The sequence below is a fragment of the Coenobita brevimanus genome, chromosome 28, assembly GCF_032717465.1.
Source record: "Coenobita brevimanus isolate Jiangsu-jjx chromosome 28, ASM3271746v2, whole genome shotgun sequence".
NCBI lineage: Eukaryota > Metazoa > Arthropoda > Malacostraca > Decapoda > Coenobitidae > Coenobita > Coenobita brevimanus.
The window spans coordinates 6594037-6610298 of record NC_136981.1 but is presented as its reverse complement, the minus strand read 5'-3'; the positions used below and the strand labels follow the sequence as shown (position 1 = coordinate 6610298).

Genomic DNA, 16262 nt, shown 5'->3' with positions numbered 1-16262 from the left:
TTCAGTTATTAAATAAAACTTGGTACTGTATTTTACAGGCTTATTAGGGATGTCATAGGTAAATCTCATATTATTGGTAAAAAATGAAATAAAAAAGTAAAAATCAGCACTCAAGTTAACAGAACAGTAACAGAGAGATGTAATAAGGGTCAGAGGTTGGCAGCAAGAGAGAAGTAGTGGAACAAAATATGTATTTATATGAAAAGTTAGGATGGGATGTAGTCTATGAAAACCAATAGATCTTAGTGGAAAAAATTGGAGTGAGCCAATTGCCCTGCTGTGGACTGATATTGACTGATGAGAATCAGGGTGACTAACTATTGGGTATATTGCAGAGCTGCTTCATTAAGACACAAAATACTAACTTAACAAAATCATGCATATATCCTATTTTGAAAATGCTGTAGGTGGTATATAAGGACACCCACCAATCACTGATGTAATGCTAAGGTGATTCAACACTGCCATGTGGTTTCTTATAGCTAGTGAAGGAAACTATTTACAGAACTCAGTCAAGTGATAAGCATATGACCAAGAGATGGACACTAATGGGTTAAGGCAGTCCAGCCTGATGTTAGCTTTAAGGGTGTGCATCCAAGAAATGGTGCAGGTAAATTACTCACCTAACTGCTAAAAGGCAAGTGACTGGTTACTCTTGCCTCAATTGTCTGGACTGATTAATTTAGCCTTGGAGAAGTTAATTTGCGAGTACAAGGCCGCACTCATTGACCATGACACCCTTCTGTGCCTGTCTTGCTGCTTGTCTTAACACCTCCAGTCCTTGCGTCATCTTGCCTACCACTATGAACTTATTATTAACATTGTCATGACTGCAGCACCATAGGAGTATTACTGGGGATCCATTCACCATCTCCATAGTCACCATACCTGGCTCAATGTCACAGCTCCTGTGAGAACCACTTTTATGAGCCTTTACATTAATATCTGGAGAATCACTCCATCCCAGTAAACGTGCCCTTGAGTCAAAAACCTCTGTTATTCTGTGTAATTCAGTGTGAATATAAGACTCCATACCTTTGCCAATACATCTCTTTACATATGTTTTACTCATCCACTTGCTGGCTAAATTCATGTGTTTCTCAGAAGTCACACTTAGTTCTGGGTCCTCCATGATGGTAACATAGACTACCCCCAACACCCTCCCCTCAAGGCTCAGCTCCAGGAAGGTGATTCTCTGTCCTCCGCTGCCTCCCTCTTGCTTCATCAGTTGACTGACACACTCATACTGATGGACACAGAGGCATAAGTTTAATCCTTGACAAAAACATTTAATGCTCTTTCTTTCAGTTTGTCCTTTTTGTATCATTCCTGTTTTAGGGTTAATTTTCAGTGTGACCAAAAAGATTTTGTTCACAGATGATAAGTTACTGCTTTTTGATGCAATATCAGGTGGAGATTTTTGCTATGAATGTAGAAAACAGTGTATGAATGTACACAGTTTGTCGTTAGAAAAAGTGAAATTAGACTGCCAAAATTTTGTTTGTAGCTCAGTGCATTACCATGACCCAGAAGATACTACTTTTCCTTAAGACAGTTTTAAATGACTTACTGTATACAGAATATGTTTAGACGTTTATTTCAGTATACTGTATGCCTTCCTTTCATAACTTCATTTACTCTCTTCAGCCACATTCTTTCTTTTTTCTTTCACTGCTCATTCAATCTCCACAACCCACCAAGCTTTACCTTTGTTACAAATCAATACCCTTGCAATAAGGAACTTAGTTTTAACATTCTGAATTAAACACTTTCATGCCTACTGCACAAAATTTCCAAATCAGTTTGCTTGCAGTTCTTTGACCCTAAGTCCTCCACTAACTTTTGTTCATGTTCATCCACCACTGCCCTGTTTCTCATGCAGCATGTCCGGTTGTTATTTTGTATGCAGTGCGTCATGTCATGCAGGGATGTGTCATGTCCCCATGGTTGTTCAGTTTGTATATGGATGGAGTTATAAAATTGATACATGGTAGGACAATGGATGTTGGAGTGGTGACCCTAATGAGAGGGGGCAGCATTTGCAAACTTCATGTTCTGTTGTTTGCAGATGATAGTGTATTGTTAAGTGAAGACAAAGGGGAACTGCAAGGCTTGCTGAATGAGTTTGAGAAAATATTTAAGAAACAGAATCTAAAGGTGAGTGTAGGGATGAGTAAAGTTGTGGTTTTTGAGAGAATTTAAGTCACTGAATACACAGTGAGGCTGAGGAAATGGAAAATGTGAGTGCATTTAAATACTTGGGTTTTGTGATAAGTAAGGATGAAAGTTTTGAGAAGGAAGTGCTTGAATGGGTACAGCAGGAAAGAAAGGTTGTTGTGATAAGAAATAGGGAAGTGAATATGAAAGTAAAATAGTCTCATGACAGTATTGTGAGGCAAGTGAGCATGGAAGTAAAAAAGTCACACCACGACAGCACTGTGATTCCCACTCTAATGTATGGAAGCGAATCCTGGACCTTGTTGGAAGGACAACAAGTCAAGAGTGAGAGCAGTGGAAATGTGGTACTTGAGAGGAGCATGTGGAGTTGCATGGAGAAACAGATAGATAAATGAGGAAGTGAAGGAGTGCTGTGGTGTGGAAGTGGATGTAATAGAAAATGTTAAGAGAAATACATTGAGGTGGTTTGGCCATATGAAGAGGATGGAGAGTGAAAGACTAACTAGGAGAGTGTATGTGAGTGAGGGGGAGGGGGGAGAGAGGGAGGGGGAGTCTGAGAATAAGATGGAAGGATCGAGTGGAGAGGCATATGAGAGAGGGAGGGGAGGTGAAAGTTGGAGGGAGGGCAGTGAAATGGCAGGGGACAGGGTCACATGGAGGCGGTTTGTTTGTGGTCACCCCTTACAGGAGTAAGACATCTGGATATAGATAGACAGACAGTTATTATTAAGGCTTTGTTATAGCTATGTTTATGACTGGCATAGTGGGTCTCAGCTTGGAACAGCATTATTACCTCGCCCAGACGGAGTCCGGTGAGGTATTGTGTTTGGTCGAGTTTCTTTGTTTTTGTGTTTCTTTGAGAGCAACATTATGGAAAAATGGTAGATTGCAATTACATGAAACTTTAAGGATATGCTGGCACTAGTCCCAAAAGAAAGTGTTTAAATTTTGGAGGCAATCGAGTGACCCTGAACGGTCAGAATCAAGGTCATGCATTTTCAGAGGGCTATAACTTGAAAGCGGTTGAAGATAGAGATATTTACTATGGTCAAAATAGTGGAACTCCCATATGGGCTTTCATTTAGCACCAAGACCTTAGACCTTGAGTGACCTTGAAAGGTCAAACTCAAGGTCACGGATATTCAGGAGGCAATAACTCGAAACTGGTTGCAGATGGATATTTACTATTATCAACATAAAGGAAGTCCCAGATTGGCTTTTAATTAGTACCATGACCTTTGACATTAAGTAACCTTGAAAGGTCAAACTCAAGGTCACGGCCACTCAGGAAGCCTCATCTCGAAACTGGGTGAAGATTGATATTTACTATTATCGGCATATAGGAAGGCCCATGTGGGTTTTTAATTGATACCCTGACCTTTGATCTTTAGTGACCCTGAAAGGTCAAACTCAAGATCATGGATATTCATGGGGCTATAACTCGAAACTGGTTGAATATAGGGATATTTACTATTATCAAGATACTGGAAGTCTTATATGGGCTTTCATTTGGTACCATGACCTATGACCCTGAGTGACCTTGAAAGATCAAATACAAAAGCACAGATTTTCAAAGGGCTATAGCTTGAAAACAGTTGAAAATTAAATACAGTAACTGCTTTCAGTCGAGGTTTGTTGTGCCTGGCACCACTTGTTTAATATTGTATGAACCAACTGTTATATATCTATATCTTTATCTATCTATATATCTATCTATCTCTTTATATATAATTATACTGTATATATCTGTCTATCTGTTTATCTATCTATCTATCCATCTATCTATCTATATAGTTATCTATCTATCTGTCTATCTATCTATCTATATATATATATACAGTATACTCCAGAGGTACTGCCTGTGAGTGTTTTCCTCACAACGAGTTTACAAGAAGCCTGTGAGCTGATGTTGTTTGAGTGTTTACATACCATGTTTGCATGGTATCCAGTGTGTTTCAAATAATCTTTAAGTGCCTGTTTAGAGGAAGTGATTACTTAAAGTGGATGACTTGAGGATGTTTGAGATCTATGCCTGTCAGGAGTAAAGAGAGGGAGGTTGATTTTGTTTGTGACAGTTATTTTTTTCCGTCTTAGCCACAGTTCTAATGAGTAATGTTCGAACTGGTTTCCTGCATGGTTAGTTCTGATTTGTTGTAATGTTAAAGCTATGTGTTGGATTAGGGTAGAGCTGTTACAGAAAGGGCAAGGTGGCTGATTAATGAAGGAAAAGGTTGAAGAGTAAGGCTGAGAGAACTAGGCCCTGTGGAATGCCACTGGGAGATTTTCTGAATTTGGATCTTTCACTTTGGTTGTGAATTAGTTGAGTACAACTTGAATGCATTGGTGATATGATGCATAAGAATCTTTTGAGGTGGTGTGGACAGGTAGTGAGAAAATGAGAAAGAATATTTGGTGAAGACATCTAGGATTATGTACGCAGAAAGTAGAACACCAAGCGGCAGAGCTAAGAAAATCTTAATGAGGGCCTACAGGTGAACATGGGGGGACTCAACAGAGGTCATACGGCATTGACAGTTGGCATCAGATGAACAAGGTGCATGTATTCAAGGCCTTTCAAAAAGAAAAAAAGATTTGTGTGTAGGTGTATGCATGCTTGTGGGTGTGTCAGTAAGTGTGATTTAATTTATAAACAATGTGTATACAGTACTGTATTTTCATCTGTAAATTACCATGCCTGCATGAGGTACAGTACACACATCTTGCTTCTGTTAAACTCACTGGGAGTATGGTTGTGTTGGGTGGTATGGCCTTAATGCCCCTGATGGCATGAAGGTGAAGTCTCCCATTTTGTAGAGTGAGTGGGGCGGCATCCTCTCCATCCCGCATTGCCCACACTTGTCCTCGTCCCTGCCCTCGTCCTACAGTGGCCTTCAGACTTTCTGTATTCACCTTCCCATGCAATACCTGAAAACTTTCCACATTATTCAGATCTCTGGAGTCACTCGTAATGAGTAAAACCCACCCATCATGGCTACTTTTAAAACGTGTAGGGTGGAACAGACTGATCACCATTTTGTCTGTATCTTTTTGAAAGAATATATCTTCTTCTTCAACTATTTTTACTCAATACAGTACAATTTTTTCTTCAAGGCTCTTGTAAGTCAGTTTTTGTTCATCTTGCCAGTTCCAACTGCAATGTACAGTACAGTCATTACATCCTCCCAGCCTGGGGTGTTTTTAGCAGTTTGGATTGGTAGTTGCAGCAAGGTTGGACAGTCTTAGTTTGAATTCATAGTATTTGAATTACTCTTGCAGGAATGGGGATGCTGACCATCCAATCACTTAATGTAGGCTGCTCTCAGGTGCCTGCACTTTCCTCTCTTCCTTCCTTTTTTCCTTCCTTCCTCCTCTTTCTTTCTTTCCTCCATTCTTTCCTCATCCCTCTGTCTACAGGTGATTCTACACTGAGTGACAAGCATAATAGTTCCCTGTACACCAGGAAGCCACTTGCATTGCTGGGTGGTAACCATATAACCAAATTATGGCACCTGGTGGTTTAGTAGGTAATTAGGGTGCTCCATTCGGATAGAACTGGTGGAGGTTTATATCCAAGGAATGGTTGGGGTTTATTGCTCATGTAATGCCACTCAGGGACGAGTTAGGTTGGTCACTCTCATCTTAAATGTCAGGACCAACTTGCCTAGGCCCGGGCTTCTACGATCTTTGTGGGAAAACACTGGATTAGACGATGAATGAATGAGTGATTGAATTATTCTTTTTCCATGGCTTTCTAAACAATGCAGTTCATTACCATTGTGATAATGAGACTGGACAGTCTTAGTCTGAATTAACATTATCTGAATTATTGTTTTCCGTGGATTTCTAAAACTATAGTATACTACCTTTGTGATAATGATGTATGGCCACATTGTGCATTCATAGGCAAGGAGTTTAAAAAAAACAAGTAAGCAATTAGCTTGAAATTCAGCACAAGCATTTCTTCCCATATTGTTTATATTTCATATGCAACATTTATGAAACTGAAAAAAGATAGTACAGTATAGACAGATACTGCAAAAAATAAATAGGCCTAAATAAATAATTAAAATGCTCAACATCAAGCAAAAGCGTGGTGGGAGTGGAGATCTGGTTCATAGTTGTTTTGACCTGGGCAGACACTTGGTGGCAAACCTTTCTATCAATGTTTTGTTCTTGAGTTAATAAGTGTTGCAACTGTGTATGCACACACTGTCTTGGTGCTGGATAGAGATGCCTTCACATGGTTACACTGATATTGCCTGGCAGCTCTGCTCCCTGGTTATACAAATGTCCTTCTCTCCTATCCTGTGAAAGGAGGATGACGGACTGCAGGACAGCTTCAACCTACAGCTTGTTGAGTTCACTTTCAGATTAGTGTGGTACCACAACAGCAGCTTATAATGGGCCTCTCTTGTACTTCATTACATAAATGATAGAGTGTATGAACTACAGTTGACATGACCACATATTGGCCATGTGGTAGTTTGTTTGTGCGAGGTATAATCAATGAGCTTATTAATAAGCAAACATGTATTCAGTTGTATTTAGAACATTCCAGGGACTGTCATTTCTTTGCAGCTGGTGGAAGCTCATGGGCAATTGCTTAGCATCCTGTTCAGTACATCCAGTCATGAGGATGGGTTTAACTTTGGGATGTGTGCCCTCATAATGTGAATGGAACATGTACAGTATATGAATGGAATAATTAGGATGATTGAGAGAGGATTGTGGATATGAGAGTTAGCCTGGAACTAAAACTGAGGATGCTAATTACTGTGCATGTAAAAGTTGTAGAAGGAAGTGGTTTTAAAAAGATTTAAGTGTACAGTTAAAGTACAGTACAGTATTCTGATTCCATAACAACCATGAACTGAACTGTTTACTGTGATTTGTAGTCCATTCATTTGTCCACTCAGTCACAAACTGCTGTAGGTTAATTATAATGTTGATGGGTGTTACTGACCTTATGAATGTGGAGGAGAAGGGATGCAGCTGGTCCAAGGGGCTGGTTGCCTGATCCCTTCACCATAGCTAGAATCAGCTCAGCTTTCTCCAGCTCCTGAGTACAAATAAATATCAAGCATTGTGTAATAGGGAAAGTGTATGGTAGGATACTTATTGACAGAGTTAGAGAAAGAACAGAGGAATTAGTTGGAGAAGAACAAGGAGGCTTTAGGAAGGGAAGAGGTTGTGTAGATCAGATATTCATTCTTAGATCTTTAGTGGAAAAGTTTCTAGAGAAGGGAAAGAAGTTGTATGCGGCTTTCATGGATTTGGAGAAAGCATATGACAGGGTGGATAGACAAGGATTGTGGAAAGTATTAAGAATAATTATGGAGTAGATGGGAAGTTGTTGAATGCTGTGAAGAGTATGTATGATGGTGCTAAGGCTGCAGTGCATGTGGATGGTGAACTAAGTGAATTTTTCTCTTTGAAGGTTGGGTTGAAACAGGGATGTGTCATGTCTCCATGGTTGTTCAATCTGTACATGGATGGGGTTATAAAAGAGGTACAAGGTAGGGTAGTGGATGTTGGAGTGGCCCTGGTGAGAGATGATAGTGTTTGGAAACTCCCTGTACTGTTGTTTGCAGATGATACTGTGTTGTTGAGTGAAGACAAAGGGGAGCTGCAAGGCGTGGTGGATGAGTTTGGGAGAGTGTGTAAGAAACGGAATCTAAAGGTGAATGTAGGGAGGAGTAAAGTGATGGTCTTTGAGAGAGGTGAAGTCATTGAATGTACAGCGAGCTTGGATGGTGAGGAATTGGAAAATGTGAGTATGTTTAAGTACTTGGGTAGTGTGTTGAGTAAGGATGGAGGTTTGGAGGGTGAAGTGCTTGAAAGGGTACAGCAGGGAAGAAAGGTTGCTGGTTCCTTGAAAGCAGTGATAAGAAACAGGGAAGTGAGCATGGAAGTGAAAAAGTTGCTACATGACAGTATTGTGATACCAACTCTAACGTATGGAAGTGAAGCTTGGACGTTGTTGGAAGGACACAAGTCAAGAGTGAGAGCATTGGAAATGAGTTACTTAAGAGGAGCCTGTGGAGTCACATAGAGAGACAAGCTGACGAATGAGGATATAAAGGAGCGTTGTGGTGTAGATGTGGATGTTAGGAAGCGTTATGAGGAACACGCTGAGGTGGTTTGGTCCATGTGGAGAGGATAAAGGGTGAAAGACTGACGAAGAGAGTGTATGTGAGTGAGGTGGAGGGGGGAAGAGGAAGGGGGAGGCCGAGGATGAGGTGGAGGGATGGGGTGGAGAGGTATATGAGAGAGGGGGGTGTGAGTTGGAAGCAGGGCAGTGAAATGGCGGGGGACAGGGTGACGTGGAGGCGATTTGTTTGTGGCCACCCTAAACGGGATTGAGGCGTCTGGCGAAAGATAGATAGATTGTGTAAGGAAAACTAATATCATACTCACTTTGATTTGGCTTTAAAAAATGTGTTAAGGAAAACTAATGTCATATTCACTGTGGTATGGCTGAAAGTCACAGGACTTACAACTACGAAGAAAGATATGACATTATACGAGTATATTACACTTCCGTGAAAACATGAATGCAAACAAGCTCACTTACCTGGCTAGACAGGGCAAGGACACAGACTTTCTGCTGTAACTCTTGTGAGGTGGAAAGCCACTCCTGCAGGACCTCTCTCTTCTCCTGTGATAGCTGACTGCAGGTGGTGATACCATTCAAGCTTTTCTGACTCAAGAGTTCCTTCACTGAGGTCTCCATTTCATTATGAAGTCTCTGGCCATCTGAAATTTGCCTATTTACTCGCTCCTGCTCTTTCTTGAGTGCATTGAGACATGTTTCAAGACCACTGTTTAGTTCTTGTAAGTCACAGATGTTAGTCTGGTGTTGCTTTTGATGCTCTGCCAGTTGGCTGATGGAACTATGCAGGATATTGAGATGTTCTTTAAAATCTTTTTTCACTTTCTCAGTTTTCACTTGATGTGTTTCCTTCACTCTCTTTAATGCAGTCTCTGCTGCCACAATGGTGCAGGTGGAGGTGGGGTGATCCAGTACTGTGCAGTCCCGGCACACCCACACATTACACCGCTCACACTTGAACACCTTGTATGAGCCATGCTGCTCACACACCCCGGCATAGACTTGTGGCTCTGTTGTTGGATGGGAACTAGTTGAGGAATTCACTGTTTTTTTCTTGGGGGCTGTAGAGTCATCCTGAGGGCGCAAAGTAGCCAGCTGAAGTACTGTGTAGCTGATGGGCAGGTTCTCAGGTGCAGCCACTCTATGGACAGCACGACAGAAGGGGCAAGTGAGGCAGCCGTTGTGGATGGTGTCCTTGACACATATGTGGCAGAGTGTGTGACCACATGGCAACACTCGTGGCTGGTGATGCACCCTGTTAAACGGCAAGAAGCACACCTCACATGCCAACTCCATGGTGGATACCTGTAATTGAAAGTCGTGTTATACATACATATCGTACATAAAAATGATGTCATTTTTCTTCTCAAGGAATCCCAGTATCGGGGTTGGCCATGGTACAGGTGATGTTTTCTCTGGACTGGAAGCTAAACCAAGTAAACTAGCAGATTACAGCACAGCAGTTATTGGAAGCTGTTGAGGAAGTAGAAATTTGGGGTGTGTAATAAGGTTTGTAAATGTGAAAGTCGGAGAATGGACTTGATGCTTCGTAGTCACTTTGAAAAACATCGTGTGACTAGGGTACTTGTGACTGAACATTTCCTGCCACAGAGAGATGACTGTGTGTCTAGTTACCTAGCTTGTAGCCACTATTCACTCTGATGGTAGCACCTCCGAGGGTCGATGGGAAAGTGTGAGATGTATCTTCACTTACAAAAACTTGGGCACAATCTGCAACAACATAATGGCCTGTCACTTCTCAATTTACCTTTCTACTCACTGAATAGTTTTTCCTCTCTTAGGAATACCACATATCGCACAGCAGCATAAGTAGTATTTCAGAAACTTATTCAAGGATATGTCACACACAGGCATATCTGTTATCTTTGATTGCAAAAGGGCAAACTTTATATAATTTTATGGTTTTAAAAAAAATCCGTTCCTCCATCCTGTACCCCCCAAAATCGTCCACACAACTCGCCTGTACTTATCAAAAACACATAATGTAATACTTTGAATATTTTAAATTTGTTAATTACCCTGGATACTGTACCTTATAACACAGACCACCGTTTAGTTACTACACAAGAACTTAAGGAAGAGCCACTCGTATTTCTTAACTGTGTAAAATTAGGTGAGGGACTATAATTATGGTGATTGGTGTCTCGTGAGGAAGAGAGTTTGTTACTGAGTAATAAAATACGGCCACTCTACACAGGATATAGTAATGCAAATGTGTCGTCCCGATGGTTGTGAGGGTATGACGTATCTACTCACCGGAGACAGCATTGATTTATCTTGTGAAAAAACAGATAAGATAAAGGTGCATTTTATTTATCTCACCATCCTGCCTGTTTTGCCACACAACATGGTAAAATATATAACTCCCGAAAAGACAACTTGAGGAGAGAGGTGTTGCCCATTTTTGCGGTGTTTGTAGCCTTGGCCTTTTCAACAGATTACTCTCAAAATCGAAGTGACCCTCATCACTTCCACCACATCTGGTCCAAATAAGATCAAAACTATTCAAGTTGACCTTCTTATGTGATCTTGACCTTTGACCGAACTTAGTGACCTAGACCTTTGACTCTTCCCAAAATCGTATAATTTTATTCTTTCCCTAGTCTGAACTCATCCGCCATGTTTGGTTTAAATCGTATGAAAACTGTTTGAGTTGACCTTGCCATGTGACTGTGACCTTTGACCTATTGTTTTCAAAAGTTATAGGCCATCCCCTTCGCAGATCCTCAATCCTTCGGCGTACGTGGATGTGGTGTGTGGATGTATGTGGTAGTGGTGCGCGGTTGTATGTGGTTGTGGTGTGTGATTGTGTGTGCTGGCAGTGTGTGGTTTCACAGTATGAGGTAGTGGTGTGAGGTATGTGGTTATGGAATGGTGGTATGTGCCTGTGTGTGTGGGAGAGGGGCTGTTTCTCATCCAAACTGTAAAGCTTTGGGGTACGGCACATGTAGTTATAATGTGTAGTAACTTGGGAAGATTGAGAGATAACCTTATAATGCGATATACGTAAAGGAATCAGAATCTTCTCAATAATTATCAAGAAGTTTAGTCATGAAGTTCAGTACAAGCTCCATTGGTCCGTGAAAATAATAACCTAGAAGTACATGTTACAAATTCCACTGTACGGGGGCGTACCTAGAGATTTGGGGGCCCGGGGGGCTAGGTTCTTTGCGGGGCCCCCCTGCTGGAGGGGGGCCCCGCAAAGAACCTAGCCCCCCCTCATTCTCGGAAGTTATCTACTATCTCAGCCGGGATTGTCGGGTTGATAAATATATATATATATATATATATATATATTTAAATATTAATAAAAAATCTTATAAATTTTTAAGGCTTTTTTGGGGTCCCCCTCAATTGGGGGCCCGGGGGGCAGTTTCAAACAGCCCCCCCCCCCGCCCCCCTCAGGTACGCCACCTTGGCCATGTGGAGAGGATGGAGAGTGAGAAACTGACGAGGAGAGTGTATGTGAGTGAGGAGGAGGGGAGGAGAGGAAGGGGGGGGCCAAGGATGAGATGGAGGGATGGAGTGGAGAGGTATATGAGAGAAGGGGGTGTGAGCTGGGAGCAGGGCAGTGTAATGGCGGGGGACAAGCGACATGGAGGCGATTTGTTTGTGGCCACCCCTTACGGGATTAAGGCATCTGGCAATAGATAGATAGATAGATACATAGATAGTTCTCTTTATACATTACTTATTACATTGTTCGATATGGTATGCAAGACAGTTTTTCACATAAGTCGTATTCACAAAACACCCTTAATATGCGTGAACCATCAGAAGGCATTAATTTCACATGCGACAATAATCTGGGCTAATTATGTCCGCGCGCGGGCGTGCCCTTAAATCTTGGTGCCTTATCATTACCACACCCGGGGAACGGAACGCACCTTCACTGCCAACCCTGAGCTCTGTACCTACAGTTTGACGCTAGGGTCGCGCCAAATATTTTAGAGGTCTGACTTTTATTGACGTGTGTCGTGTCAGATTCATATAAATGATTCTTAACATAAAAGTTTTGCAATAATTCGCGTCATATTCGAACTTTAGGCCTGCATAGTGAGACACAAGTACAAAATATTACAGTTGGCAGCCCTATGCTCGTTAACTCTTCGAGGACAAGGACACGGTAGGTGCTGACTGTCATCATGCATTGCCAGATCTGTATTATTTTTTTCTTTAGTTATTAAAATGCCCGCGACCGGACCTTCCGCCCCGCCACCCCCCACACCACCACCGGGCCACCACCACCCCACCACCCGAGGAGGAGATAACGGTCAGGTTAATGACCTGGGACAAGAGGGTCATCCAACCACCACTAACCTGTGCCCCTTCTTCCCGCAACTGCCCCAGCACCAGGTGAGCCTAGATCCGCAACAACTTACACGGCGGGTTGACCATCGACAGCAGTGGGGTGTGACTGATACGTCAGTCCCTCGTAGTCTTGTGGTAACGACCACAACTTCACCCCAACGGGACAGGAGGTCCCTAGGTGAGCCACGGGGTGTTTACACCTACTGCCACCGCGAGCCACGGGGAAGTACCTTCCTCTGCCGCAGTAACCCAGGTGAGCCACGAGGGGCTTGTATCCTCTGCCACAGTGAGCCACGAGGGCGTAATACCCTCTGCCACAATCAGGACAGGAGGTCCTTTGACGAGGGAAGAGAGCCCTCTATAACAAATAGGGCAGGAGGCCCAATAGTGGATTGTACAGGGCTCACGCCCCTAGCCACTCTAAGGGTAAGAGACCCTCACACACCGCCACAAGTGGGTCCCAGGACCGATCAACCTGGTGCCACGGCAATTGTAAAGACAAGAGAGAGAGTCGCCTCTGTGCTACCCTCCATAAGTGCAAGAGAGACCACGGCCTCCGTGTGTCCTCTAGAGCCAGCTAACTCCTGCAGGAGTAGCCGGACACCACCCGGGGGAGTTACCTCTAAAGTGTCACCTGAACAGAGGCCTGGTCCCAGTCGGGACCTACCTCCTACCCCCGGGAAATTCTTGTCTTCCCCAGGTACCAGCGGGAGACGAGGCCGCAGCCCACACCTGACGGCGCGTCCCCCAGTAGACCCCCGCAGTCCTCGGACCCCTAGGCGAGCCCGGCAACCCGTCGACGCCGACCTCCCCCTGCCGCAGACCCTACGACGTCAGGCCCGTCTGCTACACCTGTTTGGCCCCAGTCCCTAGGGCCAACACAGACAGGCCTCCCTTCACAGTGACCAGAGGAGGGCCTACAACAGGTCGAGACCCCAGGCAAGAGGGTCTCCCTGCACCGTGACCAGAGTGAGGACCTACACCTTACAGTGACAAAGTGATATCGCCCCAGAAACTCGGGCAAGAATAGTGACTTTCCCTTTCCTGTAGTGATACAGTGACAGAGTGAACCAGCGGGATTACACCAAAAAGTGTCCGTAAATACTTTCCCCTAACAAAGACTATAAGTTCCGGGTTCATCCGAGCAGTGCTATCCCAAAGTCCAATCTAGAGTAGTCTCCCCCCTTGTCAGTGTACGCGCGAGCGAGAGTTGCCGCGCCGAGCCTAAACAGTGAACTCTAGTGCTCTACCTCCCTTGTTAATTTATAGTAATAATCCCTCCTCGGCTCATCAAGCCCAGACATCTCTATTGCCCCGACACGCTAAGACCTTTTGTACTTTGATACAAGTGAATCCCATCCACTTACGGACTCTTAACCTATTATAAAGCATAATTAAGGAGTGTGTGAATATCCCATATTACACTAACGTAACTCTGTATATCTGCATCCTCTGTTTATAATACCATCCTATGTGATATTGTTAAGGTGTTGTAATTAAGGTAATAGATGTGTTAAAGGTGGACTGCCCAGTTTTTATGTCCTGTTCCCTTGTTAGTGCATTACTTCCGGTCCGGAAAAAGGACCCCGTTCAGTAGCTAGTGTCTTTAGTACGAGGAGTCGGCCTAAAAACACTCAGCATAACAGTTATTTTCTTAAAAAACATTTGTTGTAAAAAAAAAATCCGAAACTACCACTGGAAAGCTCAGGAAATTCTGCTTCTAAGGAAGTTCCAAATTCTATGCAGTGTACTGTAGGCGTAGAGCAAAGCGTCAACCTACAAAACATGTTTTCCTAATTTACAGTGGAGAAACATAACCACAATCTCGTCTCTTAAATTTGGTTTTGAGTTCAAAACACAAACCGAGCATTTAGGAGGCAAGTGAAGTATGGTGCAAGAAAATAAAATGCCTTAAACGGCCGACATAGACGAGACCAACCCAACTACTCAGGGTCAAACAGGGCTTCTGGACATACTAGCACCCTCCACGATGATTCTATAGCTACACAGTTGTTCCCTGATATTCATGTACTTTAACTACTGGAATACACTGGCTACCGTAATTTCTGACGCTCCTCGTGGTAAACATAGGCAAGATATTGTGCACTAACCTTGCAGACCACAAACTCACAGGTCCAGCTCACGTCACTGGAGTTTGGTTCACCATTTTCTGTAGCATACGCCTAGACTAAATAGGGGGGGTACTTTAGTGCAATATGACATTCACTTGATTGAAATGCTGTTAACTAAAGATACAAGATTTTTACTCAGCAGCTTTCTTCCCTAACGCAGAGAATTGTCTTTATTGAGGGATAAATATGGAAAGTTCTTTAACAGTGGTCATTTTATAGGCGAGTCTTTGATTACACACACACACACACACACACACACACACACACACGAGAGAGAGAGAGAGAGAGAGAGAGAGAGAGAGAGAGAGAGAGAGAGAGAGAGACTGTCCCGTCATCGAAACAATAAAAGATGAGAGGGAATATTTAGTAAGTACACTATTCCTACGTCTGTGGATGTATTAAAGGGAAGAATGAGAGCTTTAGTTATAGCTTATTTGTTCTGACCTGGATGATCCCTTACATCTTTCGGCTCAGATGATTTGAACAGTAACCAAGGAGATCCAAATTTCATGCAACCTCAACTTAGAATTCAGTTTATGGAAGTGGCCAAATTCTATCAGGTAAAATAAAGCTGAAAATAGGTGGAATATTTTTATGTCCATTAACTCTATGAAAATAATTAAAGACTCCCTTCCCGTAGGAGGGAGTCTGCGTGGAAGAGGTGAGGGAAAGGGAGGGGAGGAGAGGGGATCCAAGGAGAAAGTGAGAGAAGGAGAGAATGAAAAAAAGAGGGAAAATTATGTATGTGTGTGTGTGTGTGAGAGAGAGAGAGAGAGAGAGAGAGAGAGTCTTCTTACCTAGCATAACACCCCTCCTCATTCTCCCTCACATCTCCCAAAGAATCACAGATGCAGTCCACACCTTTCATCACCCATTTACATTCATCCCATCAGAATAATGATCTCAGGTATTTGTGGTAGTTGTGATGGTTGTAATGGTAGTAGTAGTACCAGCGTAATAGTTGTTGTGTTGGTGGTAGTTGTGGCAGTTGTAGTAGTGGTAGCTGTGGTAGAAGTAATGCTGGTAGTTGTGGTGGTGGCAGTGGTGGTACTTGTGGTTGTAGCATAGTCATATCAAGGTCACAGATTAACCCAGTGAAGATGCAAGGCACTCCACTAAAGTAAATTGTGATCTTGCATTTATTTTACCTCTCCCTGGTAAATCACTCAAAATTCACTTAATATCATATGAATTTCAGGATTAGTAACTACAGTCTGAGGGGATAAAGCAAGGGATGGCTCCGCAACACGATACGCCTTGCGGTTTAGCGAAAATGATGAAGAGGCAACACAGCAGATCTAGAGTAGGCGTCACGTTTGGTTTTGCTTTTTTACGCATTTTTTGACGTATTTGCCGGGTGTTATATGATGTAAAATACCAAGGCGGATATTTTCAAAGTCTGATTATACTACTCGAAGTCAGGGAACAACATTGGTTTGGCTGAGAGCAATGGGAATGCTGAGAGAGGAGGATTAGCACCTCCTCCCTAGCAATTTATTTTGTATGTC

At 42.9% G+C, this 16262-nt stretch overlaps 1 protein-coding gene across 1 annotated transcript; it reads right to left on the bottom strand.

Annotated features, from left to right (window-relative positions):
- Positions 1 to 217: 217 nt before the first annotated feature.
- On the bottom strand, positions 218 to 14748 carry LOC145394787 (uncharacterized). The gene is made up of 5 exons (XM_080268570.1): positions 14734 to 14748; positions 8753 to 9595; positions 7142 to 7237; positions 4918 to 5103; positions 218 to 1246 (listed from the first exon to the last, which is right to left on the bottom strand). The coding sequence occupies exons 2-5, from the start codon at positions 9584 to 9586 to the stop codon at positions 698 to 700; spliced, it is 1665 nt and encodes a 554-aa protein (XP_080124696.1). The 5' UTR covers positions 9587 to 9595; positions 14734 to 14748; the 3' UTR covers positions 218 to 697.
- Between the last annotated feature and the right edge of the window lie 1514 nt (positions 14749 to 16262).